General features: G+C 43.1%; 3 protein-coding genes across 5 annotated transcripts in view; 2 read left to right on the plus strand and 1 right to left on the minus strand.

The window, feature by feature from the left end:
* The first annotated feature begins 229 nt into the window (after positions 1-229).
* ssbp3b (single stranded DNA binding protein 3b) lies at positions 230-15,265 on the plus strand. Of its 2 annotated transcripts, XM_031864022.1 has the most exons (18): positions 230-431; positions 1,149-1,221; positions 1,367-1,428; positions 1,525-1,609; positions 9,028-9,117; positions 10,232-10,306; positions 10,529-10,591; positions 10,708-10,771; positions 11,207-11,280; positions 11,457-11,521; positions 11,616-11,664; positions 11,971-12,006; positions 12,124-12,178; positions 12,270-12,334; positions 13,243-13,321; positions 13,450-13,478; positions 13,569-13,670; positions 13,915-15,265. In XM_031864022.1, exons 1-18 carry the CDS (start codon positions 376-378, stop codon positions 13,942-13,944), a joined length of 1,152 nt encoding a protein of 383 aa, XP_031719882.1. In that variant the 5' UTR covers positions 230-375; the 3' UTR covers positions 13,945-15,265. The 2 variants fall into 2 exon arrangements, with proteins under 2 accessions (XP_031719882.1, XP_031719883.1); XM_031864023.1 differs by lacking the exon at positions 10,232-10,306.
* A 2,500-nt stretch (positions 15,266-17,765) lies between these two features.
* On the minus strand, positions 17,766-21,246 carry dio1 (iodothyronine deiodinase 1). The gene is made up of 4 exons (XM_031864025.1): positions 20,866-21,246; positions 20,632-20,775; positions 19,804-20,003; positions 17,766-19,397 (listed from the first exon to the last, which is right to left on the minus strand). The coding sequence occupies exons 1-4, from the start codon at positions 21,200-21,202 to the stop codon at positions 19,332-19,334; spliced, it is 747 nt and encodes a 248-aa protein (XP_031719885.1). The 5' UTR covers positions 21,203-21,246; the 3' UTR covers positions 17,766-19,331.
* A 3,174-nt stretch (positions 21,247-24,420) lies between these two features.
* Positions 24,421-26,394, plus strand: part of glis1b (GLIS family zinc finger 1b) — a 65,876-nt gene continuing 63,902 nt past the window's right edge. For both annotated transcript variants that reach the window (XM_031863927.1, XM_031863928.1), the window contains exons 1-2: positions 24,421-24,787; positions 24,934-25,267. In XM_031863927.1, coding sequence (XP_031719787.1) covers positions 24,961-25,267 — 307 coding nt within the window. In that variant the 5' untranslated portion in view covers positions 24,421-24,787; positions 24,934-24,960. The remainder of the gene's footprint in view (positions 24,788-24,933; positions 25,268-26,394) is intronic.

Genomic DNA, 26,394 nt, shown 5'->3' on the forward strand with positions numbered 1-26,394 from the left:
ATGTCATTTTGGGAAATTATCATACTAGTTCATTAACACTGAATGGGTAAGAAATCAACAGTGGAACTAGTAAATAATCTTCATTTCATTACCTCGATATTATAAAGCTGTAAAAGCTCGACATCAACGTCGAAACAGCAAATTGAAAGCACGTCGAGGCAGACCTTAAGAGGAGACCGAGCTCTCATTGGCTGTCGGCTGCGTCAGTCAAGCGCTGGCCCCGCCTCTTCCCCCACACGGACCAGGCTCGGTTGAGTCGTCGGGTTTGAGGAGGAGTGCGGTTGGAGTGTGAGAGGGTCGCGGCCGCGATGATCTGACAGATGAAATAGCGACAAAAAAAAGACAGAGAAGGCGGTCGTCCTCCCACACAAAACAATGTTCCCCAAAGGCAAAGGCACCCCGGTGCCGTCGGACGGCCAAGCACGAGAAAAGTAAGCTCGGAAACGTTTAATATTGTGTGTTTTGTGCCTCGTAAGTTGCTCTCTGTTGTTCGCTGGACGGACTAGCAAAGAGGCGATTTCCTCCTAACCGAGAATTGAATTGAATGAACCGCCTTGTCTGCTCGCCATTCCTCCTCTGAGCTCTCTTTTTTAATTATTTTCTGTCTTTTCACACCTCTACTTAACGATTCCGAGTTCAGTTTGGTTGTGTTATAACCGGTGGGTTGTCTCATAATTTTTTTTGCGGTTTATTCAGTCGCGAGAAAACAATAACATCGTCTCGCTACACAGTACATTGTTTTCTCTGTTGCGCTTCGGATAGGCTCCGTTTTATTTCCCATCAGCCCCAGGATATTGTACCTTAGCTAATACACCGCAGGCTGGTGGTGTGTGTGTGTTTTTAACGTTTCGCAACACGATGTTAAATTACACTGCTTGCTTTATCACTTTCTTGTAATCTTCTCTTTGTAGTGAGTCGTCCCCAGGTCTCGGCTTGGTTACACGGTCCCCCCATTTACATTTTTTTTGGGCATAGGCTATTTGGCAGCCATTGTTCAGAGGGCCTGTGCCCGACTCTAGTCACTCACTGTGGCCGTTGAAGAAGATTGAATCTCCTGTTTTGACGTTTATTTTTTTTTGCCAGTTGGCGATATTTTGTTAAATGATACCTAACATTAGTTTTTTTTTTTTTTTTCTTCTCCCACACAGGTTGGCTTTGTACGTCTACGAGTATTTGTTGCACATAGGAGCACAGAAGTCTGCACAGACCTTTTTATCAGAGGTATGTGACATTTTGGGGGAAAGTTCAACTATACTATATGTCCTTTTTTAAAAATATTTCTCAATACATTTACATACATGTTTTGCACAATATATTAAAATGAATTGACACGCATGGACAATGATTGAAATCCCCCTTGTGCTAGATCCGATGGGAAAAAAACATAACACTCGGAGAACCCCCTGGATTCCTACATTCCTGGTGGTGGTAAGTGATAATATTCCAGTCTCCCTGTTAACACGTCCAGAGGTTGTTTTTTTTGGGGTTTTTTGTTGTTTTCTTCACGACCTGTCTCGTCCACAGTGTATTCTGGGACTTGTATTGTGCTGCACCGGAGAGGAGGGAGACATGTGACCACTCCAGCGAAGCGAAAGCCTTCCATGATTACGTGAGTAGTTCTTACACGGGAACTGTTGCACACGCTGCCTCTGTCTTCTGATAAAGAAGACAACAAGTCCGCTCTCAAGGCTAAGAAGTGGTGTAAATAATGTGCCTCCGACCTGGGTTTTGCAATGAGAATGCTATCGGAGCAAAGTGCTCACAATCTCTGTTTGTCAACACCAAATCTCCCATATTCCCCTTCAAGAGTGATACTACTTCAGGTTATTGTGATTCCTTTTTAGCTCGAAGAATGATTATGATTCACCCAAAAGTTGTGTGCCCACTGCACCTTTTGTAGCTGTATTTAACTACCTAATTTAATTTGGGAAAGTATCTTCTTTTTTTTTTTCTTCTCCTGAATTTACGATCGGTCATCTTGCCCTGTCGGTGGGTCGAACGATGCGTCCAACTGTGAGCTTTTATAGGCTTCTGGGGAAATGATGCTTATGTCAGCATGTCCTGAGGCAGACCTGTCGAGCTTCTTATCCACGCCGCGCTCAAGCTCCCTGCCTCAGCTGTGAAGACCAGAGAGACATTTCTGTGTGTTCTGCATAACTTCTGAGAGCTCTGTACACACACACACACACACACACACAGGGTTCCCATGTGCCCTGGGGGGGGTGAAAAAGCCCAGAAAAACAGTTGACAAATTTTCCAATCATTGAAAACAGAAATGTCCTGGAAAATCTTTATCTGACAATAAATCGGGGCTCAACAAAAGTGGAAAACATTGCCATCTGAAAGTGCTACGTTATGTTCAGGGACATATTAATGTTCAAATGGTAGTTTATGGAGGAGAGTGTTTTGAACATTACATTACATAACGTCGCTTTCTTCCCACCTTGTTTTTAAACTGTTAAATTAGTTAGCATGTAGCAATGGTTTCAGATGCGTGTTGGGCGTTGTTGAGAGAGTTGATTAGTACTGAATGGGAACCCAATCGTATATGAGCCAAATACTGGCTAACGGTACTTTATTTCTACTTTGCTAGCATTGTCTCTTCAAAAGCAAAGCTGAGTTGTTCAGCTAAAAATGGAGCGTAACATGAAATGTTTAGGTTTTGTAGCATTAGCTCACAGTGGATGTGATTAACCTTGTTAAAGACTCCATTTAACATTAAAAGTAAAGTATGCTGTGGTAAGAGTCAGCGGCAGTAGACAAAATATTAGACTACTGTTTGTGTTTTTGGTGCTCGGACTATTCAGTTAAAAAAGCGTACAGTCTCAATATCGCTCAGGACAAGTGCATCACTTGGTAGCGCATTGCTCCGCTTATGATATTTGCATGGTATGGGTGTTTTTGCATCATGATAATTATGCCGTTTTAGAGAAAGTGCTGCATTGTTTCCAGCTTTGAGCCAGCATTAAAAAAAAAAAAAAAAAAAAAGGCCGCATGAGGATCAGAGACGGTGGGACCTGCTGGTCGGTGGCTGCTGCTGCGGTTCCTTGTGTTTCATCATGTAGCTGACGTAAATTAGATTTAAAAAAAAAAAAAAAGTGCTATATCAGCACGGCCAAGGAGAGACATCAGGGGTTAAGGAGTCCTCTCCGGATGAACGGTACACAGTTTGTAGGTGGGGTCGGTGATATGTGAAGACAGGAAGGGGTTAAAGCGGAGATGTTGGTCCTGCTCTGGCAGATAGGGTTGTCAGGGTAACAGTGCCTCCTGATCTGGCAGGTGACCTGTGAGCAGAGAGAGGCTACAGCGTCGCCCCTTTATAATAACCACATTCCGTATTATTCTAACACGTACAAATACATTTTGTTTGAAACCAGCCTTAATTCACAAAGCCCACTTCACTGTGATCGATTGCAACATCTTCCTGGGTCGGATGGTCTTGTATTGCTTGAACAATCTTAAATTTCAGAACAGCTACATCTCTTTTTGGGGAAGGTAAACGTATACTAATATTAACAACCGAACTGATTGTTCTTATATTATTTTTGCAGTTTCTCCTCGAAAAAAGAGATTTCCAACAGCACATAATAGGATGTCAAGATTGCAGCTTGTGGTTCCACGGAGACAATTTTCATAACATGGAAAACATTAAGCAAATGAGAGGGAGCAGTGGATCGTCAGTCTGGAGCAGTGCGCTCTGGGAGTTTTGTGTGTGGTCGGCTCTCCCCGACATCTTGTGGTTGCCCTTCGCTCTGATGTTCGTTCTCCTCGTGTTCGTGTGTGGATGTTGGGAGTCAGGCAAGTGTGTGTGTGTGTGTGTGTGTGGACAGTACTAGTTGTTGGACCCTGTGTCTTTGTCTTGGTGTGGGGGGGTTGTGGCTGCTCTTTTTAGCCGGCGGGGCTCGTAAAACCCCCGGCGTATTCACACAGGGGCCTGACAGACACTCCCAGAGGGGCCCCAGTTTGATTGATGGCTGTCACGGAGCTGAGGGTCAGATTGGGGGGGAGGGAAAAGGAAAAGGGGAGTGGCAACGTGGCATATGCCCAGCATCCACCTCCACCAAGGAGCTGAGGGAATGAACAGACGAAGGAGAGATGAGAAGTGGAAGGAAACCTGCTCAGAGTAACCAGAGAGAGAGAGAGAGCATCCAGTCAGGATTCAGAGAGGGGTTTATGGTGTTGATTGATGGTTAAACATTTACAAGCTAAACATAGGGGCTGGTTTCTTTTTGAGCGGCGGTTCCAGTGGAAGAAGTGAGGCTGTTAAGAGCACGCAAGGTCAGGAGGCGACATTTGGGTGGTCTGTGCTGCAGCCCAACCACCCAGAACCCAAATCCTTTCTCCTTCATCCCTTTTTTACATCTCACGTTTTCTTCTCGTCTCTCTGAGTATACCGTTGTGTTTTGTTTTGTCACGGTTGCCTCAGTCAACCTCTCGGTCATCCTCGCCCTGTGCTCCCTTTCCTTTCTTTCTCTCCCCCTCTGTGTTCCCCCCCCCCCCCCCCCCCTCCTCTCTCTCTCTCTCTCTCTCTTTTGTTTTTGTAAAGAGCGCACAAGCACATCCGCTGTCGCTCTGGCCTTTTGTAACCTCCTTCAAGTGATTCGAGAATTCAAGGGGAAATTTGTTTGGCTGGGATTGCTTGTGTGCTCGTGAACTACACACAAATGTACACGCTGAATCATGTTAGGGGGGGTAGTCTGTCTTTTTTTAAAAGAGGTCCCCTGGGAAGTCGTATGGAAGGCCCCCAGACAAGCGCCTCGTAGCCTGGGGCAGGGCTGAGACATCTGCCCCTTTCCTGTAGCAGATAGCCAGCGGACAGACGGGGCTCGCTTCGAAAAAGGAAAAGCAGCATCAGGCTATTCAGGACAGTCCAGCAAGCACAGCTGTGGGCTTTAGTTAGACACGATGAAGGTTTAACATAACAGTGCACGTTGCTTTTCAGTTTCTATGTTTACATTGTTTTATGACTCATTACCTTAAATACAGCTTTGTTTCACTAAGTTTCTTTGAAGGCCTCATTCCAGGAACGGGCTACGTAAGGGAAGTGGAACGAAACAAGTCGCTGTTTCGCCGTAAAGGGACCAGACAATTTGGCTCTATGACCATACACCACTCTACTATGAAACGGTAGACGCTGTAGATCAACCGTTATCTATAATGAACTCCTTTCTCCCGTTGCACCGAGAATGTTTTCTTTGGTTGAACACAGAACACACTTTCCTTCAGATGACGAATTTACTACCGATCTCCCGTAGGAGCGGCAATTTATAGGCTATTCAAATGCAATCAGAAGGAGGATGAATATCTTTAGAGATGAGCTGCAATTAACGCATTCATTGAGAATAATAACGCAGCTTAATGTCACAGGGAATTTACTTGGAACATAGAACGGTGAAGGTTAGTTACAGGCCCCTAATATAGAGGATATACTCCCTTCTATACTAATAAGAGGGATCAAATCCTCCCAGGCTTATGCTGGCATGGTTGTGAGGAGCCTTTTCACATGCTGATAGTTGTTTTCCTATATGTATGTGCTTTAATCTATTTGATATTATTGATAGCCAGTCTACACAAGTGATATTTAAGTTTTGGAGTTTGGAGAATATTTGTCCTAACTCTTTGTCTTTCCACGGTTTTCCTCATGCCCTCCTCTCTTTGTAATCTCACCAGGTCATTGTTTGATTGATAATATTTACCATCTGGTCTTATTGCATTGTCCCTGACTGTATGATCTCAGTGCTTTTAGTTCCATGAAGCAGAACGGAATCGTCTAAAATAGTGATAACAATGAGCCTATAGCTCTAGCTGGTATGCCGCCCAACGTGTTTCGCAGAGTTCTGATTGGTTATCCTCACAAACGGTACTTTCATTTGACTTCAAAGCGGGCAAGTATGCCCATCACTGCTGTTAAATAGATAATTTCCAACTATCATAGAAATAATTACACTTCATGTGCTTCTAAGATGCTTTTGCTGCCATTTTGATTTAATGAATCGTGACGAAAGGTCCTCGTAAAAACTAGCGTAGTATTTACAGAGAGCCCTTTGTGTTGGTGAACCTGTCAGGCCATGCCGGTTAGACGCAGTAATTGCTGGGTGAACCCTTGCAAGTCGGTAACAGTCGGGCAGGACAGGATCTTAACTTCAGTCTTGTTTGTCTTGCATGTGGATGACTTGTCTTGGCAGTTCAATTCTTGCAAAACAGGTCATGTGTTGTATAAGCAGATGATTTGGTAATATTTGACTTCATGCACTGCTGGTCTTAACAGTTGTTAAGTGTATACTTTGAATATGGTGCTGACTTTGACATCAGATTAAATGCAAACATATATTTAATGATGATTTGGTGTTAAGAGGGTGGAAATGCTTTTAAATAACTTGGTCAGATGATTGAGATACTATATATATTTCCTGTATATCTTCAGTCTATGGTCGCTAGTCATGTGATCGACATGAATGTACCTTCATGTCAGGCATAGATAAGAAATCTAGAGAATAAATATGTGCAGATTGGATCATGTGGGGAAACGGTATAATTGTTGCATCGGTAAATCATAATGAAAGCTGCACATTTTGACATGTCTGTTGCATCATTTGGCCTTAAGATAATACATACATGTGTATGTATGCACATTTATTTCAATCCATGTGTGTTTGCATCTTTTATCTGAAATACAGTTTGTTTTATCAATTACAGTTACAAGTGTAACCTGCAGATACACCAAACATACAGGTCTACTGTTGCCTTTGAGGTGACAAATTAAAAACTTTAAGAAGTGCAAACTCTCTGAGGTAGCACGACTTCTTGTGTCTGGTAAATAGCATCTCAAACCATCCAGGTCACCAAACATACACACGCTGCTCACACCTTAGTGGGAAGTGTTTCTAGGTATTTGAGCTATTTTAAAGGTTTTTGTTGTGACTTTTGTATCGGTGAAAATTAAATTAACTTTGAATCTTAATTATGTTTTCATACACAGATTTAGCAAAATGAGTCTGCAGATCAACTATAAATCTGCAGAAGATGTCTCCTCCCACACGGTTATAAGAGTATATTTCAGTAAAGAAACGGTGTTGACGGGCTGTGTCCGTGTCCCTGTGGTGGTGGTGAGCTGATGAGATGTGACTTCTCTCTGTGGCCTCACTTCTCTCCCTGCTGAGGTATTTCACAGTGACCCTGCAGTGGCTGCCTGAGCAGATATAATTAGGGAAGGAGCAGTCAATACCTGTGTGTGTGTGTGTGTGTGTGTGTGTGTGTGTGTGTGTGTGTGTGTATCTCGTTGTAATGCTCATTGCTTGTTTGCGTACACCTACACTATATCAAGACTGAGCTACGCATTAAGAAATGAGACTGGAGGAGCTTCTCTCGTTCTGAAGCGCTTCTTTGGAAGCTAAGCCCACACAGCCCGGAGACATTAGCCCGTCTCGGATTGCCTCGGCTACGAGGGAAGAACAACTCAGTCAATTAGCAGCGTGTGACCGAAGCAAATGGCACATTAGCGAATTAGAGGCTGCGGTTTGAGCAGGATATCGGCCCAGCGAGCCCCTGCTGTGTAGCAGCACTTTGGAGCCACTGTCTTATTGAATCCCACTGATATCCTGGATCAACCGAGTACAAAGGCCTCATTAACCCATTAACACCGCTTCCATACAGTCCACCCACAAATGATGCGGGGCTACAGGATCCATGTTGAATACCTTTCTTTCTCTTTTTCCGATTAGTTGGCAGTGCGTTGAATTATGTTTAAACAAAAATAACATGGAATGTAATCTTAATTTAATTCCCAAGTCTGGACAAGGATCACATAACACACAACAACCCTTTCAGATTGACGGCCAAATTTATTGAGCTGAACCTCGTTTCCTTCCGTCTTGCGCCCTTTCACACACGTAGTGCCGGAATGGATGGGGGGGGGGGGGAAGTCCAGCAGATGGCGGTGATGCATTACTTATGGATGTTAACCGCCATAAAAGTGAACAGAAGAAGAAGGGGCAAGACTAAATGTAAGGCCTAATCCCAATGTCCCCCCCTAAGGCCTCAAACCCTGAACCCTGAACCCTGAACTGACGTCAGCTGTTCGATGGTTGAGTGTGAGAGACTGAGGGCTTGAAATGGTGTAAATACGAATGGGACAGTGTGGGTATTTATTTTATACTTTGTATTCCCTGATTTGAACATCTTCCAGGCTCTTTCCTCACAAGATGAGAGGTCATTTCAAATAATATATTTACTCAGCTTCAATGATAAAAAATCTAATATTTGATGAATAAATAAATATCCTCTCATTTCATGTTTTTTTTGTTCCATCTTAATGTTTCTGAGTACATTTAATATTCCAGGGTGAACACACCTGTGTCGTCCTCTTTGTTTACTTTTTTTTTTTTTTTTTTTTATGTCTCCATGCTTCCACTGTTTTACCCCGTGTTAAATGTCACATCGCAATGAATTGTGGGTAATTCCCTTGGGCAAAGTCTGCATCCTATGCTGACTTACGGAAAAGGTTCATAAAGGGCTCAAAATGTCTGCGAAGAGCCCTCAGACACTCGGTGGTTTGACAGTGGGACTGTCCTAAACCCTCAGGGACTTTGCGGGAAAGCGCTGACATCCATGCTGAACTGTAAAATTAGTTGTGGACTAAAATGGATCATCAGCAGAGTCTTGTGATCGGTTTGGTCGTCCCGTGTGAGTCAGACGGACGTGACCGTTTAAGTGCAACGTTTCTACTTTCATTCACAACACAGCTGCACCAGCAGAAGTGTTACTAGGTCTTGAGATGGGAAAGTGGCGTTACAGATTTCCCTGAACAGCGATCCTCTGCTCCCACCGGCACATGACCCCCGTGTAGGAATGAACGTTTCAGTGATGGACTGCGTGTGTGAACGGGACCTTTTTTTTTTTTTTTTTTTAAGAATATTCGATGTGCCAAGAACCTCGGTCATGAAGGGATTAAATAGATTTCCAGCAATAACATTTCAAGATCCATGCGTGTACTGAGAATATTTTCTATCTTCCTTTTTCTTTTCTTAGAGTGCAGCAGCAGCCCCCAGTCCTGTGATGGGAGGGATGCCCCCTGGTGAGGGCATGCCAGGAGGACCCATGCCACCCGGCTTTTTCCAGGTCAGCGAATTTACCACACTGATACCGTCTGTCACCGCTAGGAACACTCCTACATCGACTGCAAAATTGTCATAAATTGGTATCCTGTGGACGGACAAATCATTCTAATGAACTGATCGTTTTCCTGGCGGCACGTCTGCAGGCGCCCGCTTTGTAAAAGGCTGTCAGGGTTTTTGTGTGTCTCATGAAGCTGTATGTATCCACATCGGTGCGTCTACGCCGCTTTTAGTCTTTTTGTATTGCCCCGCTGTGCTCAGTGAACTTGTAGTAAACATCATAGACGCCCTGTCTGCCTGGGCTCCTCCGGCGCTGTAAACGGGCAGGCGTGGCCTGGCCATTTTCCCTAATGGAGAAATCGAAAGGTGCAGCACCTCCCTGAAAAATCAATATCTTTTGAGGATTAACTGTTTGCAGGCAACTGTATGGAAGCGGCTCTAAGAGGTGACATGAAATTGCAATGTTGCTCTGATATCCACCAGCTTATTATGTTCTAGAAGGCACAAAGTCGTGATCACGTTAATATCAGGAAAGACGTTTTTTGACATTGATACATGAGAGCGCGCACACACACACACTCATACTTTCCATATCAGAATCCATTGGAGGGGGCTCAATTAGACCTCGCTCTCTCTCTCTCTCTGTGTGTCAGATCAGTGACACAGTGCCGGTGTTTTGTGTTGTTATCGAGCTAATTGCATAGAGCTTAATTGATACTGTTAATTCAGGGAAATTAGCACTGATGACATGCTGCATGCAGCAGGCTTCTTGATGACTTGACTGACGGGCAAAAGAGCACACACCCACTCCATCTCGCTGTCTCCTTTCCCTCATTCAAGGCGAAACCATTTGCTTGCTCCGCTCTGCTCAGTCTCTCTTTTACTGTGTGGTTGGTACATGGAATCTTATTTCTATACTTTTTTTTTTTTTTTTTTTGCCGCCACACTTTGGTTCTTGCGCTCCAACTGTCCACTGCCCCGCGGTAACGCTGCTCCTCTCTCTGCCCCTCTTCTGTCACTTCTGTTTCTCGCTCCCTCTTTCTCTCTTTATCTCATCCTCTCTTCTCTTCCTTCTCTTGTCTTCCTTCTTGCCTCTCTTAATTTGTGCAACGCCACAGGGTCCTGCTGGTCCCCAGGGCTCTCCTCACCCTCAGGCTCCTCCCCCTAACAGTATGATGGGACCTCACAGTCAGGTAACACTCCCTCTCCCTCTTTCTCTCTCTTTTTTTTTTCTGTCTGCGGTCGTTTGGGAACGCGTGTTCTCAGTGCTGATGCTTCATGCTTTGGCATCCGTCTCAGCTTAATGCTCTATGCTGCTTTTCAATATTCACACAGAGAAATTATTTAGTTCTACATTTTGAGAGATGTTTGTCATTTCTTTATTTAAATCTCAAGGAGCATTGTTTCTGTTGTAGTCCTTCATGTCGCCTCGCTTCGCTGGAGGCCCAAGAGGTCCCCCCATCAGGATGTCCAACCAGGTAGAGCTTTCACACAGACACACACACACACACACACACACACACCATGGATGCAGAATACACAATACATATTTAACAGTTTAATTGACTCTTTGTGTTTTTTCCATCCCCGGCAGCCACCAGGCGGAGGACCGGGTCCTCATCCCATGCTGCCCAACATGGACCCAACACGGCCACAAGGTACTGCGTTTGCATTTCTACTAAGACCAAACCTAGATCCCATATCCATCTAGGCTCCAAGTCCTAACTTCAGATCCTCAAGCCTCCCGTCGCTAGTTGTCGCTGAAGGCTGGAGACTGAGGTGATCGGGCTTTTGCCATCAGGACCCCGCGGTTCAGGAATTATCTTCCTGAGGAGATTAGACTACAAATTACCTGTTTTTAAATTATTGCTTATTACTTATTTTTCTAAGAAAGCCTTTTTGATGCCTGATTTGCAGCAACCTTTTTGTTTGTTTTTATCATTGTAACTCTATTGTGTATGGATATTAATGTTTTTGTTGTTTTATTCTCAGATATGTTTTGAGGCACTTTTCTAATATTGTCTAGAAATTGCTGCAGTAGAGAAATTATTTCCTGTCTTATTGCTTCATATAGATTTCCTTTTTCCCTCCAGGCCATCCTAACTTGGGGCCAATGCAGAGAATGAGCGGCCCTCGAGGCATGGGGCCTATGGGGCCCGGCCCTCAGGTAGGCTGTTGTACTAAACATAGAATAATATCACCACTGCCTTGATGACCCCAGTCAGTCGTCTTTACCAGACTGGTTTACCAAAGTTATTTTGATGGTATCGGTGGTTTGCATGGATTTTCTTCTCATACTTCACTCCGTTTTAAAATCTTTTTTTTTTTTTGTTTGTCTCTCAGAACTTTGGTGGCGGGATGAGGCCTCCACACAACACCATGGGCCCCGGTATGCCAGGAGTGAACATGTGAGCCTTTTAAAAGTGTAAATCCATTCTTTCACATGTCCTTCAACCTTAATGCATTAAATATCTAAAATCTATTTATTCATTTACCATCTAGGGGCCCAGGGACTGGTCGGCCATGGCCCAATCCCAACAATGCCAACTCTGTGAGTACCAATGCGCACACACACACACACACACACACACACACACACACACATATACCCCCAGCAGAACAATGCTGGTTCAGATTGCAGTCAGATTTCCTCTCAGAGCTGCAGAGATGTAATGTGCTCCACGGGTCCAGACTGGGATGCAACTGTAGTATTGTGTGTCACGGTTTCCACAGACAGTTGGACAGACCGCCGTAATGGTATTAGGACGATCAAATGATGGATGATGACATTTTGAGGTATCGAAAGGGTTTGCACTCACCCATTTCTGGTCTGTAATGTTTGTGTGTTTGGTTTCAGATGCCTTACTCATCACCCTCCCCTGGTGCATACGGGGTGAGAGCACATCCTGCCATCTTAACTTAAATGATATTTTCATATAGTATGTGTATGTTTTTACATGTAAATGTTCTTTCTTTTCTTCATTTCTATCTTTTGACCGATTCTCCGTAGGGTGCATCTGGAGGTGGGGGGCCCCCAGGAACTCCCATCATGCCCAGCCCTGCAGGTTAGTGCTTCGTTGACCTCAGCTGTTACTCACTCCCCTTTTTCATGAACTATCCAGTACCACTTATATGTATGATTGCACCTTTTTACAGACTCAAACAACTCTGGTGACAATTTGTACACCATGATCAACACTGGACCCGGCAACCGAAATAACGTAAGTTCTGTTTCATCGTTCAAGTGTGGATTTGGTAGTACAAGTACAATCGGCGCACTTTCTAGACAATCATTGTTGTATCCCACTAACGACTGAATTGCTTCTATTCCTCTCTTTTGCACCAAGCCCACCACCCATCCTGTATCAAGCGATTGATCTGGTCTATACAGCCATGTTGCTGTGAAAATACATTTGATCTTTAAGTTAAAAAATGATTCTACGTGTGTCATCACTGTGAAGTACAAAAGGGCTTACAGACAGTCTTTGTTTTTTCGTGCTAAATTACTGACATTCTTCTAAAGATGATGAGTTGCTGAACCTGGTTTGAATCTAAATTTCACTCGGTGATGTTCCACATCAGCATATTGCATTATATGATCTAGTCTTGTGTCTTTCTCACAGTTATGTAGGATGTTAGATCTAGCAGCTTTCAGACGGATCAATACACGCATCCACCGGAGCCCCTGCATACCGCTGAAGGAAAAGAAACCACTGGGAAACACTGGACATCCTCTTCTTTTAAAAGCTTATTTAAAGTACTACATTTTTATGGTTTATTAAATGGTTTCTTAAGAAAATTCCACTTCTTTGATAACACATAAACGGAGCTGGCCTTTACTAACACACCTTACTAAAGCAGATTGGAGTTGCGCTATCCACCCAGGAATGTATGGAAACTATTTTTATGGACAAAACAAATGCACTTGTTATAGTGTTTCCATCTGCGTGTTATTTGATACGGTCGGCTTCTGTTTCAGTCTCCGTTGGATGTAAAATTCAGTTGAAATAGAGACTGAAGTTCACAGAAGTAGAAATAAGTTGTTTTTTTAAGTCTCTTTTAATTTGTACCTGGTTGGGTGTTGTGGAGACGCTGTTAGTGAGTCCATGCTGTCCTGTTTCCCCTCTAGTTCCCGATGGGCCCCGGCTCTGACGGACCCCTGGGAGCCATGGCTGGGATGGAACCACACCACATGAACGGGTCACTAGGTAACGCGGCGGACAAGAAAAAAAATACACGTACTACCACAACACAGAAATGTTCTGGGTGCATCAAATGATCTTTTCTTGATGGTCACAGAATACAAACATTGTTCTTGATATTGTTTCATTCTCAGGCTCTGGTGATTTGGATGGAATGAACAAGGTAAATATTGTAACCGCGCGGAGAGTTTTTGCATTTAGAGCTTCATCATGACATTTTATTTTTTAAACGTTGTGAACTCTTTGTTTCCAGAATTCTCCAAACAATTTAAGTGGCATTAGCAATCCTCCCGGGACCCCGAGGGATGACGGGGAGCTGAGTGGAAACTTCCTCCACTCTTTTCAGAGCGAGAACGTGAGTCTCCCTTCTTGCCACTAGTGGAGGCTGTAATAGTACTGAGATGAAGCCAGAGGCAGAGGGCTGGCGACCACACAGAACAGCCACAGTCACAGCATATTAACATCACTGACTACAGTAGCAGCGTGAAGAGCTGGCCGGGCGTCTGACCAAGGAGAGCTTGGGAGGGAAAGTGTGTGTGTGTGTGTGTGTGTGTGTGTGTGTGTTTTAATCCTCTCTTCTTCTACCTGTGCCTCCACAGTACTCTCCAACCATGACCATGAGTGTGTGACCTCCCCTCCGCCCCACCCAACATTATTTGCCATCATTCCGAGGATCTGAACTCACGATAGGACACGGCCAAACACATCAGCACCGAATCAGGGACGGGCGCCATTTTGGTTCCACGCTTAACGCCAGAATGCTGATCGGAGAGAGAGAGAGAAAAATCCAAAATGGCTGGCGACTACTGCTCCTTGCTCAACATGAAGGACAATTTCTCCCATTTATCACGACCCCCAAGTGTGACAAAACCAGCTACTGAAGTGCATACATGACACGTTTTACGTTCTTTGCAGAGCCCCCCCCATAACCCACTCAACCCTAGAGCGCAGAGAGAGAGAAAAAATGGTTGAAAGTTTACCTCTTGTACTTTTTAATTATTGCTTTGTGGTGCAGGAAATGTCTCCGCTTTCGTCCCTTAAAACACTGGAGAGTGTGCATATGCAGTGTGAGCTTGGAAATGTCTTTGTCTCGTCCTTTTACTTCTCGCCATGCGTACTGTGTCACAGTTTGACATAGGACTCAAGAATTTGCGTTTTATGAATAACGTACTATCCTACCCAGTGCCCACCCTTCTATTTAAAGAGGTTCGTATAGGGGGAGAGACTTGAAAGATTACGACTTTCCACGGTATGTAAGTGCTCAGATGCTTCTTGCAATGTCACATTGATCCCGTTCGATCAGTTCCGGTCTCCGGGGCTTTTTTTTTTTTTTTTTTTTTTTTAATTTAAACGGCTGGATCGCTGTCGCGTTCTGTTCGAGGGAAGCCAGACCTGGGCATAAGAAGTGAGTGCATGAATGCTGAGAATCTGTGTACAACATACTACCTAGTGCTGCTCTTCTCTACGTGGACACCTGCTTTAAGATGTGGTGTATATCTCTTTACCTCTCTGTGCTTAACACTCTGTGCTCTCCCTCGTCGTAGCCTTCCGTGTTCTCTCCAGTTATGGTTGATTTATGATGAGATGGCTATGAATGAGCGAGCCCCATTTTAATCTCTCATACGTATTGGTCGTCCCCTTGCCCCGGCCCCTTCTCGCCCGCCCACACATTTCTTTCTTTTTTTTTTTTTTTATATTTTGATACGATCTTTGACTACATATATTGCCCCAGTTATTCAGCTAGTCAAAGCTTTCTAAACCCATTCTAGTAGGCATCATTATAAACTTAGCAGCAGTCTTGTAAATGTGATGAGAAGTTTTATTTTTTTTTTTTTTCCTGTGAACATTACGCATTATATACATCTGTCCTATGTTGCCTTTATTTGCTGATATTTTTTTATTTCAAATTGAGGAAAGATTGCTTGTTAATATAATTTTACAATAACTTAACTACATGTGTTGGTTGTTTTTTGTTATATTGTGCCTGAATGTAGATTCATATCGCGTCAGATTTTAGGAGTAACAAGAATATGCTACTGAAGCTGTGGACATGATGGGTAATGTTTAATCAATGCTTAAGTTACACATACACAAAGCATTCAAATGATGCATAAAAAGTTATATAGACACCGGAGGGATAGCTCACTGTGTGGGGAAAATACAGATATGTACATATACATATGTATATACATACATAAGCATAATTGTCCAACAGCCAGCAGCTGACATTACATTCACATCTCTTCTCCTTTGACTGTTGCTGCTGCAGTAACACCACACTGCAGCCTGTAGCATGCAGGTTGTTTGTGGCTGCAGTGGAGCCCTTATCACAGGTATTGGATGTCTGTTGTGATGAGTTCCACCGTTCCATTCCCCTGTAAACGTCTCCGATTGTGTCATTCGAATCATTTAATCCCCCCCAAGAGGAAACTCTCAATTCAATATTTGCTGTAGTCTGCAGCAACCAGACCAACAGGAGGAAATCCTGGAGTGAGGGAAACGCTGTGCAGGCCGGGCTGAGCTGCTGGTGACGTGAGACAGGAGAAGAGGGACGCAGTGTTTCAGTTGAGTAATAGTACGCTTCATTTAATGAGCACTTTTTATACAGGAAAGGAGAGCTCAAAGCCGGTTACACATTTCAACAAGGGCAAATAGACGATAATAAAAATGAGCAAATTAGTTTAAACAAACAATAAATGCTGCTACATAATCCCAAAAAAGGCTGTCTAGGTCATTTTAATCAAATTACAGTTACGAGGTTTCCACTGTAATGCTGTTAAATTGTGAAACCTTGGAGCATTCATAGACAATAGAAACTCTTATTAATTAATACAGTTTTCAATGCTGATGGTAAACTTAACTGGAAAACAAGTGCTTGTAAAAGATGGCACAGGTTCACCTCATGGACACCGTTTTTTTATATATATATATATAAAAAAATAAGTGTTTGGCTGCACGCATGGCATCACATCAAAGGGTTAAGACTGGGGTCGGGTTGAGTCAGGCTCCTTCACGGTACAGGACAGAGCCACATGGAGGTTTTTTTTTAGGTAAGCTGGCCTTTTAACTTCCTGTCATTAATTTTAACATACTCAACCAGATGTTCTTGCCCCTGGCGTCTCAGTGAGGAAAGGGGTTTATCCCTCAGTAAGTCAAACAGAGTTAGTGTAATAAGAATTTATATCTAAAAATACAGACTGCTTACGGCTGTAAAAGGGTTAAAAGGAGCTCAATACCACTATGAGAAATCTTACCTTTACATCATTTCCACCTGGTGGGCAGTCCAGGCACAAGTGTGAGTGGTGAGTCACCCAACAACCCACTTAACACATAGCCATAGCAGCCCTGGCTGAGTGGGTTGCCAGGTTGTGTCTCACTATCCAGTCCAAGTAATCCAAATGTGAACGGTCACAGTGGATCTTCAGGGAGATTCATGTCGAAGCTGTCTGTGTTTTGTTCAGTCAAGATCTATTCATCTCCACCTGCTGGAGAAGGCCGTGGGATACAGCTGAACCTTGAGTTATAATCACAATATATGTATGTGTGTTCCCTGAGTCGAAGGAAACTCCATGATCTATTGTGAATATTTGTGTGTTCCTTGGAACTTGTTCTCTTTTGCTGCCTTTTCGTCTGTGGTTTGGGTTTTTCTTAAGGTAGAAATAGGCCCTTCTTGCAGCACTTGGCATCTATAAACCCCTTTTTAAAAAAAGCTTCCCTGTACTATGAAAGCTCCTTCACTTTTCTTAGATGATGCATCCGTTGCCTCTTTGTAAAAGTTGGTTGGTCATGATAATAATATCTCAATCAAGGCATCACAAATCAGCAGTAAAGGTGGTACGAACAGTAAATGTCCAGACTCAAGTTTCAGCTTAAACCAAAGATTATTTAGATTATTACATTAAAGGAAGCTAATACTTTAATTAATACTATTTTTTTGTGGACCAACAAATTTAGCCACATGGGTCACAACAATGCCTGGGAGCCAACAAGAAAAACAACCTTGTGTTTTTTGTGTCTGCTGCTCTCCTGTCAGAGTAACAAACGGCTTCACATTGCCCTCTGGTGGGCTTCAGAGGACCCACCATCTTTACAGAGACCTCTGAGCTTCAACAACATTTTCTCTCCCGAAAAGCAGCTAAATACACTGTATGCACTGGCTTTGGTTTTACTTAAAGATTCACACGTGGATTCTAACAAAAGTCCATGGTTGGGAGGATCTGACAGCGTTGTGGTTCCTGTCTAACAAAAGGAAGCTGAGCTGCTGCCGCCTGCTCTCCACAGGATGTGGCCTGGCTGGGCAGGAGCCAAACCTGTTATCCAACTTTAGATCCACGCAGTTAAGGTTGTGAAAGCTGTAGCGACAAAAAAACAAAACGTAGTAGCTTTGTAACCCGAGCTATGATCCTGTGGTTCGTTTTGTCACTTGGTCTTTTGTGATTTATATATTCTCTTTTTTTTAACAGGGTTTACTTTTCCAATCACTTTTACACTAATCAGACAAAACAGGGCACAAATCACCACTGATGCAGCTCTTTTTATTGTGTGCATTTAAAAATATATATAAAAATCTACCCAAATACTGTACATGAGTGGGTTCTTAATTTAATATTTGTGTGGAGGCAAAAGCCATAAAGACGAGGAAAGCCAATTCAACAATTTATAATGATATGATATATGTTGGGAGTTTAATCATTCTTACCTTGAGGTAAATCATTATTTTCTATTATTAACAATAGTTCCTCTTTCACCCCTAAAAGACATGAGTAAAACCTAGACCTTGAAAGGCAATGCACTACTGTTTGCTTCGTGTTATACAACACTATTGAAGAATTAAAGCAAGAGAGGCAGTAAGTTTTGTAGTGAGACTAGACCTGCTGGGAGCCAAAATCGATAGATTTGCAAAGACTAGACGGTTAGGTATTAACTCACATCAGGGCCTGAATGCCACACATCACAACTCGCGGTGTGTGCACACTTGTTGAACTTGGCATGACCCACATACAGTGCAGGACGTTTACCATTTCCAGACAAGAGAGTCAACAACAGCCAGCTTGCCGTGTGGTGTCACACTGCTGTGTGCGTCAACATTTAAGCCCTCGGCCATTTTCCCCACAGAAACATGATGTAAAAATAAAAACACCTGTGGAGATTTGCAGCCCATCTTATTGGATGAGTCAGCAGCTCAAAGAAGCGATGATGGATGTTTCAAACAATGGCTGCTGCTTTTCATTTGAATAATGATTTAACTTTAGCCAGTTTATTTCCATCCAGCTATGTCGGCAGTGGAGGAAGGGTCACGGAAACACAATTCAAATCATGTCGCGTATGAATGGAGGAGTTGATGCAGGAGTCTTCTTCCCAGCTTGTTCTTTATTGTACTATCATGCAAATGTTACATGTCATCATGAATGCTCCTACATAAACCAGGGAAGGCTGTTTTTCAAGTAATCCATCAGGTTACAGTTACCAGAGGTTTGCACTGTAACCATCATATATAAAAAAAAAACACCCTCCTGTGAAATTACCTCGGAGCATTCACTGACAATAGAAGCGCTTAGTAATTAATACAGTTTACAATGCTAATGATAGAGTTGATGATAAATGAACCTGCGAGAGAAGTGGCAAACGAGTGCTTTCATTGACTTCAAATCTTACGGCCTTTTAAACTTTAAGACAATTTAGGGGACATCTCCTGTACATTATGCGACGTCTCAAACACAAACTCTTGAACCAGACCGTCTCTCTCCGTTTCACTTCATCTGGCTACAGAGGCCAACGGTTTAATCTGCAGCCGTCACTAAGAAACACAGAGAGGCGAGTTCAAGCTCAGAGATTGACTGTAGGAGCACGATGCCCCCCCCCCCTCCCCAAAGAGCAGATATTAAACTACATGTAGATTAAGCAGTTAATTGATTTGAACCTTGATTTAAAACAATATGGTATTGGTTGATATGAGAATATATGTTGACTATGATGTGGACAGACTAATCGGATGGCAAATACTTGAACAACCTTCTTATTTCATCTTCTCCAGGAACGAACGCACCTCCATTGGATCGTAACCCCAAGGCCCCACGCTCCCCTAGAGAACACCGAGAGAGAGAGGAATGTTAATGACAAAATAACACCATTTAGTTACCACTTTCATTAACAATGACAAAGAACATGCACACAGAAGACACCAGAGACACGTCGGTGCCTTTTTAATACCTTGTAACTCTACATTTCTGGCATCGCTAACACGGGCCTGGCTCCATGCCAAGAATTTTAGTGTTGTGTCTGAATCTTTCACTGCTCCTTCTCATGCGATAGCGTGACTGCAGATAGCGTCATGGAACTCTACACACACACACACACAATGCTGGTACTGCTTTCAATCACGCGATTCATTGCATTAACGCGTGGGATGTGACAGAAATGTTTACCGTTAACCCTTCAATCACGGTCGCTTGAATTTGACTTAAGTGTCAGTGGCGCACGGATCTCACCTTGTAGACAACTTTCCCAGCTTGCAGCACGTAAAGCCTCTCGGGCAGAGCGCCGTACTTTATGGCAGACACGTCACTCATGTCGTCAACAACCACCGGACACAGGGGCTCCTTCTGAGCCAGGATCTGTGCTGCAGACAGCCTGTCCTCCAGGTTCTGGTGCTGGTTGATGTCAATGTTGTTGGTGAAGGCCCAACCATCTGACACAGAAATAAATAACAGGATTTTTACTGGAAATGGACGCTGAACGCAGCGGGACATCAAAAGTTGTGGAACACATAATACATTTTACAGATGTTGGATTACAGCATCAAGAGTTTATCGCAGTGTTATTAAGGGGAACGTAGCCCAGATTGTGGTTACCGCCCCATTTCTATGCACAAGAGCCCATGACTCAACATTTGACTATTTTGCTACAATATTAAATGTGATGACGTAACCAAAAGCTTTTCAAGTATAATCTGAAAATTGAATCAAGTGATCATTTAGAAATTAAAATCTTAAATTGCTGCGTTTAGAAATCCTCCACTGCAGGGATTATTCCATGAGGATAAGTAATTCTAAGGGGCCATTGATTATTAGATTATTCTGTACTTTCAAGTGTAAGGAAAATCAGGAACTTTCAAGGCACACATTCATCTTTAAAACTTTAAATGTTCACTTTCAAGTCTCTCAGGAAAGTGCTGATATATACAACTTTGCATAATTTCCCCTTACAGATTTTGGATGCATAGTTTCTACAAATAAGTCTAAGCGATACTGACACCTTCACCTGGCACACTGAGATACTGACACCTTCACCTGGCACACTGGGCTACTTTTACTCACCTGTTGAATGCGCCTCGGCGATGTAGACTACAAGAAAGTCAGCCACGTCGCTGAAATCCCTGACGAGTTGCTTGAACTCGTCAAGTTTGAAGATGAACGGGGGTCAGGTGCAGCTTCCAAAACTCAACACCAGCGCTCTGTTGTCTGCAGTAAAGGAAACACAGCTTTAGATTTGGGAGCAGAGAGAGGGATACAACCTGATCAATACGCAAAAGCCTACATCTTGTCACGCACCTTTCAAGTACTTGCAGATACTTGTTTTCTTTCCCTCCATGCTGACCACAGATGTGTCAGGAGCTTCTCCCCCCACAAAGGCATCTTGTCCGAGAGACATCCACAGGTGGCTGCTGGCGGCTTTCACGAAATCAACAGATGCAAATGTCAGACCCCAATCTTCATACTTGAAGTTGGGATTCTGGGTCATCGTGGTCTTTTCACCCATTTTGAGAATGATCTTCTTGGTGAGACTTGGTGAAATAAAACGCAGAACAAAGAGTGCGGCATTGAGTCCTATCATGAAGCAAAACAAGGATGCTGTCGACAAATACACCATCAGTCTGTGCAAAGACATGCTTGCTTCCTTTGTGGTGAACTCCTGTTTCCACAGTGTCTCCTGCAGAAACTGACATCTGATAGTCAAACACGTCGGTCACCGCCCACTAGGCTCACGTGTCACAACAGCTGCCTTGAAGGCCTCGTCGAGAGCTCGGATTTTCTAGATCGCAGGTGGCGAATACTTTTGGAGCACTTAAAACACAACGGATCCTTTGTTATCCGGAAAGAAGATAACGTTTCAGTCTTACAACAAATCCCAGCACTCTTGGAAACGACGCTACTTCAAAACATCTCCCTTTAGGACGCTTTGTCAGAAGAAGAGAAGTAACGTGCCCCATTAAAAGTCCCGTGGCAAACAATAGCTAGGGTTTCCTACACAAACAAAGTCAGAGGAGCCTACTTACTAGCTAAAATACTAGCTAGCATTAACTGTTGTAATAATTCGAGGTTACAGGAGATATTCACAAGCAGAGACAGAGATACTGTAAAAACAAACATGAACATGCACTTCTAGCTTAGCTATGAGACTTTACCCTAAACTATGCCCCACACTGAAGCTAGCAGAGTGTGAGCACATGTGGCACGAGTGTGTTAGCTATCGAGCTAACATGTTAGCTTAACCACTGTTTACCTATGTCATTTAAATACACATTTAACGCGAGGTGACACTGGACACATGGTGAATGTAAGTGTATTTTAATGTCAATGGTCCACAAGCATCTGAAATATGTTTGGCTGCTGCTTTCTAGTGCATTAGGTTAACGTTTCTGTACTCTAAATCTGCCACATGTATCCCACTACTAGTGATTAATTATGCGAATTTGAATGTAGAAATGTCAAAACATTTTGTGATTTAGGTCTGGCACACTTGCGTCACCGTGGTCATTCCCAGTGAAAGATGTGTCTTGCTTGCTGAATCATTTTTATTTTCAGAAAAATAAAAGCCAGTGACCCTCAGGTCATCTATTCTAGACCATGAAACTCACTTGGTTCACACATTCATCATGTAACGTTATCTTCCAAAATAAAGGAAAAGAGTGAATTTGGCAAACATTTTTAAATGGTTTATCGCAGTACCACTTAATCTGTAAGGACACAGACTATAAAAAACGGCTGTAATAAATGATTAACTTTATATCCCTCACTCCTTCACTTTACCCACTTCCTTTTCTTGCTAGCAGATAACTGCCCCAGGCTGCCATTGGTTCATATCATTACCATATGTGTATTAAAATATGTGTACTGTACTTGATTGGTATTTGTGGACTCTATTGCGCAGACTGGGAGAATAGGAGGATCCATAGTGGTCCAAGGCCCCCAATCTGTCCATATTCCTTAAATTGTCCCAAGTTTCTTCCATCCAGATAGGTAGTATAAAAGAAATACATCCCAACAGTTCAAGTAACATGCAGGACATTTTAAAGGAACGAAAAACACACATCAGGCACACGACTTGAAAGTTAAAGATGTGGATTCAAAACATTTCTTTGTGAAAGACAAAACAAGTCAAACTACCCTAAACAGAAGTCTATAGCTTGTAACGGTGTGTGGAGGCTGATGGAAAAGGCTTTACTTGCTAAAACTACCGGCCGGTTTGTGGCAGTGATCATGTTTATATCTCGAGATTTTCCAAACAAATACAATGCCTGTTCAACAACACCCTGCTTCTTGTATTCCATGCAGGCATTGTTTTACTTGATCTATCTTTTTACATCAGTTCACCATCACTTGTTCTTGATTGGTGGCTGTGTTCATATGCTCAGTTACACCCACCAGGTGGTAAGATGCAACAACACAAAAGTTATAGTTGATGTCAGAGTTTATATGAGTCCCCAGTTCAAATTTGACCAGAGTCAGATTTTGGCATATTGTTTTAGAAAACATTTTTGGTCAGAAGTATTTTAACAGCAGAATGAAAACGAGTTAAAATAATGAGCTGAGCCATCCATCTTAGACCTCTGCCTTGGTTTTGTTCTAAAGTAACATTTGTGAAGTTTTCTGACTGCATCCAGCACGGTTGCAACACTATCGCGGTGACAAAATCTGTCCACAGACAGACATGTAAACACCAGGAGAAGTATTCAAAACTGCTACTTTGGTTGTTCCTTCTACAGTAGTTTTCTTTAGGGCAACATTCTGCCATAATGGCACACACACACACACACACACACACACACAGACTCAAAGTGAAAACAATACCAGTGTCCCTGTCTCAGCTGGTAAATGTCCACTGCGTAAACCATCAATAGATATAACTTCTGTTTCTCTTCTTATCCTGCGAGCGCATATCTCTCTGGTCGTCCATGTTCATCCACGTGGATCCAAATTTGCAATAGCATGCAAAGGCACCATCAGATCCAGTAATTCCCATCTTTAACAGCCCAGACCTCACATTGCACTGAGGGAACACACCTCTTACAGAACAGTTTTTAAACTTTCACTTGACAGTTTGTTTCACCCGCCTTTTTTGTTTTTGCACAGTAATAACCGTTTATGTTGTTGCTGCCAGTGTCAACTCTGACCCGAGTTGGGATTTATACCTTCCACAGAAAGGCCACTAAGTGGCGCTGCAGAATAGCATTTCCCACATTAATACAGCAGATAAACACCAGCTCTTTCGACACAAGGGTTTAACACAGGAAAGGACACTTTAACGCGTAATTATGAACGTTGGTAAGACTTGGCAGATCATTATTTATTTTAATTAAGTCTCATTTTAAATCGTTGATCGTTATGATCAGTAGTTTTTTTTTTTGCAGTCAGAAGTAATGAACCATGACTCAAATAATAACTCAAAAAGAATGCAGTCTAATGAATATAGACAGCCTCAACAAATAGCAGATGCTGAAGAAAATACTTCAATGTGTGAAGATTTTCACATTTTTATTCACGTTTTTTGAGGAGGAATGTTTGTAAATATATCAACACAATTATATCCAAATTCTCTGCTGTATGAGAATTGAGATCTCAAGTAGCCTAAGTCTATGTCACCTTAAACGGACTGGAATAATTACAGCTGCAGAGTGCTACACGTGCCTAAAAATCACTTATACAAGTTTAGAAAGACGCGTGATGCGCGTTATATGCTGCATTCAAATATATTTCATTCAATGTCAATGTATTGGGTCCCTGCATGTTGTGAAACGAAGCAGATCAATGGCTGATATGATTCGATCAGTATGATCACGTAGCGTGGACGTAGCCCACCTACGCCAAAGCAAACCGTTGTTGAATGGCTTGTTTCCGCATGGTTTACCATCGAGCTTTTAAATGCTAAATGTCAAGTATCACATCGAGCACGCAGTGGCTCGCCAACCTCACATCCAAGCTCAGAACTGCAAACAGCTGTCTCGATCTAGATCTTATCCTCCCACAGAGAACACGGACACAGTCTTCATTGGTGCTCCTGGACCCTGCCTGGTCGAGTGCCAATCAGAGAGAGAGAGGGGGGGGGAGAGAGACACGCATGGGATGCTGATGACTGATCCTCACTGAGAGGATGCTATCGATCAGGCTTGCAGATGCTCTCTCCTTCAGTTCGATAAACATGCCGGTGTGCGCTATTAGACCCTTTCTGTGCCTCACTGGGTAATTGAATAAGGTAGGTGTTACCAAAGCCCTGAAGTTAAATAGTTATTCTCCAATGTTTCCATTCTTCCTGTTCAAATGAATGTATGGCTGCACGGGAAAAAAATAGTCCTCGCGTTGATGCAGTTTGCAGTGATTTGGTTATTTTTTTATGCGCAGGTAATGTGAGAAGCGACCACACACTGCATGGGAAAAGCCGAGTCATCAATGCAGAACCCCTCAGCGCTGTTCGGGATGGTCAGCCACTGTCAGAGCCCGACGTTCACAGACTTCACCGGCTTGTCGCTCTCCGTGTACGGCAGCAAGGCGGACATCTGCACGCGGCGAGCCGCCGGGAGCGCTGGTTTCGGATCGCAGATTTGCCGGAGCTCCCATGACACCCCGACTCACATGAGCTGCGCCAGCCCGAAGACGCTCTGCGCGTCCGAGGAAAAAGCGCACCTGGCAGCCAAAGCTCCGCGCTCGTGCCTCTCTTTCCCACCACCCGTGCAAGGTAGGCCCCTTTAGGTTCAAATGTGAGCACGAGCCCACAGGTCTTAAAAAAAAAAAAAGCGATGCTGTTGAGGTGTTTGGAAGTTATAAAGTTGTTGGAGTGGTTCCTGGACATGATGGATAAATTGGAGTAACATGTAATGTAGTAATGATGATTGCTATCGTTAAAACAAACTATAAGGATAACTAAAACAAATTAAGTCAAACAGCAGCAGTGTCAGTCTGGCCTATTTGACCAATTAGCAGTCTGTAGTTTATTTGAGATAAAAAGCCATCATCCAAACTGATGTTGCTTCCATATGGCTCCCCTAAGAGCACCGTTTGAGGCAGCTGTGCTGTGTGTTTGTGTTGAGAGCCCTGTTTGCAGTTGTGCATTAGGTCTGTTAATTAAACCCACAGCTCACGTTGGATCCTCGACCAATTCATAAAAAACAAATTCAAAGTCTTTGTTGCACACGAATGCCATGTGAAGTGATGTAGCTTACAGTGTGTGGAATAACCGCCAAGCTAGTGTGCAATTTCTATAGATGTTAACAAGGCATGGCAGCGTTTAGTTTACGGGAGGCTTATGATGTTGACTCATTTAGTTGTTTATGGAAAATTTGGCAACTTGACATTTTGACTCTTCAAAACATTATTTTTTAAATAATATAAAATAAAACATATCTGCTTTTTGTTTGAAATTTAGAATTATATTAATCTTAAAGATGATAAATGCTCAAATGGCTCAAAATTCATATTTGATTTAGTGCCTTCCAGAAGAAATAGGATAAACTTTGACCGTGGCTCATCAGTGAAAGCGAAAACTTTAAAAACAATTAGGTAGATGAAGTGAGCGCTGTCGTACAGATAGCATTCAGAGCGGACACTGGGCTTTGAGTCTCTGTGGCAGCCTGCTCCATCCTGTTTAGACAGAGTGTTGTTGTGCGAGGGCGGAGGTAATTACAGCCCCATCCTAAATTATGATTAGACGGAACAGACTTTTATATTAGCAATCATCCTTTGCAGCAAGAAGAGGATCAACGGATTTGATTATTGTTTCTTCTTGCTAAACACAAACCATATGTCTGCTGAATGTGTCTCAGCATTTATGAAGTTCTCTTGGAGCACAGTTGTGCCATCAGCCCT

The sequence above is a fragment of the Anarrhichthys ocellatus genome, unplaced genomic scaffold (assembly GCF_004355925.1).
Source record: "Anarrhichthys ocellatus isolate YVR2014 unplaced genomic scaffold, GSC_Weel_1.0 scaffold30, whole genome shotgun sequence".
NCBI lineage: Eukaryota > Metazoa > Chordata > Actinopteri > Perciformes > Anarhichadidae > Anarrhichthys > Anarrhichthys ocellatus.

Excerpts from the sequence above, each read along its gene's own strand:
- ssbp3b (XM_031864022.1), top strand. The coding sequence starts at position 376 with ATGTTCCCCAAAGGCAAAGGCACCCCGGTGCCGTCGGACGGCCAAGCA. Across the intron at positions 12,007-12,123 it reads CCTCCCCTGGTGCATACGGG|GGTGCATCTGGAGGTGGGGG; the intron begins GTGAGAGCACAT and ends GATTCTCCGTAG. Across the intron at positions 13,479-13,568 it reads ATTTGGATGGAATGAACAAG|AATTCTCCAAACAATTTAAG; the intron begins GTAAATATTGTA and ends CTTTGTTTCCAG.